Here is a 3991-nt window from a genome sequence, read left to right on the forward strand (position 1 = left end):
TACTATCGAGGTCTGCTGAACCAACTGTCTGGGCAGGGCTGGAACAGCATATGGAGAGAGCAGGCAAGCACGCCGACTGACAGCAGTTTGCAGAGTGCTATGATGGCATGGAGCACAATTTCAGGGGCGGCAAATTTTCCAGGCTTACATCCTCACCTATGCCGCACGGGTGCTACTATTTTTATTGTCCAAACATTTATTTTGATCAAAAAATGCTTTTTATGGATATAAAAATTGGTTAAAAAACCGCTCCACCTGGTGCCCAGTTAAAAACTGTATGATGATACCATGGTTATGGCCACCTTCCTCCCTGGTCCTTCCACTTAGATGGACAACAGTGACCTGAGCTCTGGCTGGATTCTGTGTTGTATCCTTAGGGCCATAAGAAACGATTTGTAGCAACAAATATGATGATGTCACCCATTGTGTTTTGTTCGTATTAGACTGTCTGAATTGGATTACAAGACTTTATTATCTTACATAGAGAAACAATGAACAGGGGATATATATACCCAGGGATTTGCTTTCATCGTTAGTGGATTTTGTGCCTTACACAATGTCAGCTCTGTGCAGTTTCAGAGGCTGTACACACTCCTCACAGAGGGTGAACATTTAGTCAACACCCTGGAGAAAAATACCATTATACTGTGTGTATCAGTGCTGAACATGAGAGAGTGACACAGCTGTCAACATCCTCACTTTCCTGGAAATTGTGTTACATGGACACAGCAGGAGACCACAAAGACTGTCTCAGTAACTCGATGTAGATCATCTCCATTTCTTTTTCACATTAGTGCTGAGATTTTCAATGGGAGTTTTCAACTTAATTTTAATGGGGGCTGACTGCTTAAAACACCCGGGAACCTTTGAAAACCTCAGGCTAAGTTATTCTCTAGGAGTCTCTGCATGTTTTGGTGAAAGCCACATATTTACTAACTGCTTTGAACAAGGCTTCTTTGACCTCTCTGTTTCTCAGGCTGTAGATGAGGGGGTTTACCAGGGGAGTCAGGACCGTGTAGCAAAGAGAGAGCACTTTGTTCAGGTTTCTCAGTGTATCATGTTTCGGTAGCAGGTACACAATCATTATGGATCCATAGAAAATTGTCACCACAATGAGGTGAGAGGAGCAGGTGGAAAAGGCTTTTTGTCTCCCGGTGGTGGAAGGGATTCTCAGAATGGTGGTGATGATACACACGTAGGATGTCAGGGTTAGTAGGAATGGAGGCAGGGTGAATACAGAGACTAATATGAAATCCAGCAATATGACCTGGTGGGTGTCACTGCAGGAGAGTTCTATCAGTGGGATGGAATCACAATAGAAATGGTTAATTTCATTTGGGCCACAGAATATTAACTGTGATAGGAATAAGACAAAGATAGCAGTAGCCAAACAGCCATTTAACCATGATCCAGCAGCCAACTGGAGGCAAAACCTGATATTCATAAGAGTTGAATAGTGCAGGGGTTTACATATCGCTAAATACCGATCATAAGACATTGCTGCTAGGAGATAGCATTCTGTACATGCCAGAGAACCACAGAAATACAGTTGTATGATGCAGCCACTGACTGAGATGGTTTTGTCCCCAGTTAGGAGACTGGCCAGCAACCTGGGCAGGATGGTTGAGGTGTAGCAGGTCTCCAGGCAGGACAAGTTGCCCAGGAAGAAGTACATGGGGGTGTGAAGGTGCTGGTTAACCACAATGAGCATCACAATGAGGGTGTTCCCAGCCACGGTTGCCATGTAGATGACTTGGAACATCAGGAAGAGAAGAATTTGCAGGTCAGGGAGATCCCCGAATCCCAGAATGATGAATTCTTTGATGGCTGTTTGGTTTCCCCAGTCTCTGTCTGCCATTGTTTGAGTCCAGGAATAAAACAATGCTGTGCAATTGAATTGGAAGAACATAGAGTTAAAGGTTAATCAAGTTGCATTAATTAATTCCATAAGTATTCAGAAACTCCCCTTCCTTTCCAGATTGCAGGCTGAAATTTTAAACCTAAATGTAGAGGTCAGAGCAAAATGCCAGAATTCTGAATTTGAGAAGAGAACATTTGTATTCATGTAAACCATCATCTGCCATAATCAGAGCAATCACTTCTGAAAAAGCCCATATCTCTGGTAGCCGAGTACTGATATAGCGGATCAGAATATTTCTTTATCTACTATGATATTCCCTCTAGTGACATCTTAGAGCTTAACAATGTTGCTTAAATGCTGTATTTCATTTCTGGAAATGACTAGAATCATGCCATGTCTTAGGAATCAAAATCAAACAACTAAAATTGGACTGAGATTTTTCAATGCAGTTTAGAGTCCTTAGGCAATGACCTTCTGTTAGATTTATATCTCTTTATTCTACAAATATATCCTGGTATATTCAGCATTTCAGTGCCCTGTAGGAAAAAGAACAATTTGCATCCCCTCACAAGAGATCAGTTTATGCCATAAATTATCAAGTGGAGTAAATTCTCCCTTAGTTTCTCTGGTGGTGATGGTGACATGGTAAGTGACTGGCAATGCCTTTTCTGTTTCCTGACGTTCACTATGTAGCAGTAATAAAAAACAGCTCTTTGTAGGGTGGATCTTAGGAAGGGACAAAAGTAGGTTGATATGCAACCCTAACTGGGGAGTGACCCTCCCCATGCCATAATGATTGTGGGATAATAATACAGGAACAAGAAAGGAATTCAGGGTGGGGGAAGATGCTGTCCCTGAACTTGGAGTCTAGAAACATTCTGGCATGCGTGATTTAGAGTAATAAAGCTCTGTCACCACTCGCCACCCCATTGGGGCACACATGAACCAGATCCCCAGCTGGTGTAAATCAAGGCAGCTCCATTTTTGTCAGTGGGGCAGATCTCCAACTGAGGACCTGTCACAAGATATGGATCTCACGCTCCATCTCTGTGAAAAGGTACTATGAACAGTAACTGGCACTGCTGTGGGAAGGTGAGGCTAAAACTGTTAATATTCACCTGAAGAAGAGCTCTGTGCAGCTCGAAAGCTTCTCTTGTTCACCAGCAGGAATTGGTCCAATAAAAGATACCACCTCACCTGCCTTGTCCTTCTAATATTCACAAAGCACATTCATGCCCCTGTTTGGAAGGTGGTATAGAAATGCAATCAGGAAGACAGTGCTCACCTGAAACCACAGGACAGCTCAAGCTTGACGTGATGAGCTCTTGTTTCTCAGGACTTGGCTACCAGGACTCAGGATGCTCAGCAGAGATTCTTGTCTCTCCTCTTTCTGCAGAAACTGGATTTTCTCAGTAAAGAGACCTGCAGTGACCTGAAGGGATGAACCGGTAGATTTGATCTTCGTTTGGAAAAGGGGCTTCTCCCTTGATTTACAAAGTGTAAATGCTCCCTCATATTTGTATTCTGCCTTCATGCTTTCTAATATGGTCCCACTTTAACCTTTCTCCCACTTGGTTCATTTTGTGTCTCCAAAGCTTTGTAGCTAACAATGTCCCATGTGACTTGCAATTATACAAGTCCCATTGTACATCATTTTTTAGTTTAACGATCCTTTGTGGAAAATATTTTAGATCATGAACAAACACCAGCTTACATTTTTGGAAGATGCCTATCCAAGGTGATGGGCTGTTATAATGTACAGTAGAACCTCAGAGTTACGAACTGACCAGTCAACCACACACCTCATTTGGAACCGGAACTATGTAATCAAGCAGCAGTAAAGACCAAAAAAAATATGTATTTTTTTAAATCCAATACAGTACAGTACTGTGTTAAACATAAACTAGTAAAAAAAAATAAAGGGAACATTTAAAAAAAAAGATTTGACAAGGTAAGGAAACTGTTTCTGTGCTTGTTTCATTTAAATTAAGATGGTTAAAAGCAGCATTTTTCTTCTGCATAGTAAAGTTTCAAAGCTGCATTAAGTCAATGTTCAGTTGTAAACTTTTGAATGAACCAACATAACGTTTTGTTCAGTTATGAACATTTCAGAGTTACGAACAACCTCTG

The 3991-nt window shown here is 41.6% G+C and overlaps 1 protein-coding gene across 1 annotated transcript; it reads right to left on the reverse strand.

Moving 5' to 3' along the window:
* Positions 1 to 892: 892 nt before the first annotated feature.
* Positions 893 to 1909, reverse strand: LOC135974759 (olfactory receptor 6N1-like). The gene has a single exon (XM_065563284.1). The coding sequence runs from the start codon at positions 1907 to 1909 to the stop codon at positions 893 to 895; it is 1017 nt and encodes a 338-aa protein (XP_065419356.1).
* Between the last annotated feature and the right edge of the window lie 2082 nt (positions 1910 to 3991).

Source organism: Chrysemys picta, chromosome 12 (assembly GCF_011386835.1).
Source record: "Chrysemys picta bellii isolate R12L10 chromosome 12, ASM1138683v2, whole genome shotgun sequence".
NCBI classification, from domain to species: domain Eukaryota; kingdom Metazoa; phylum Chordata; order Testudines; family Emydidae; genus Chrysemys; species Chrysemys picta.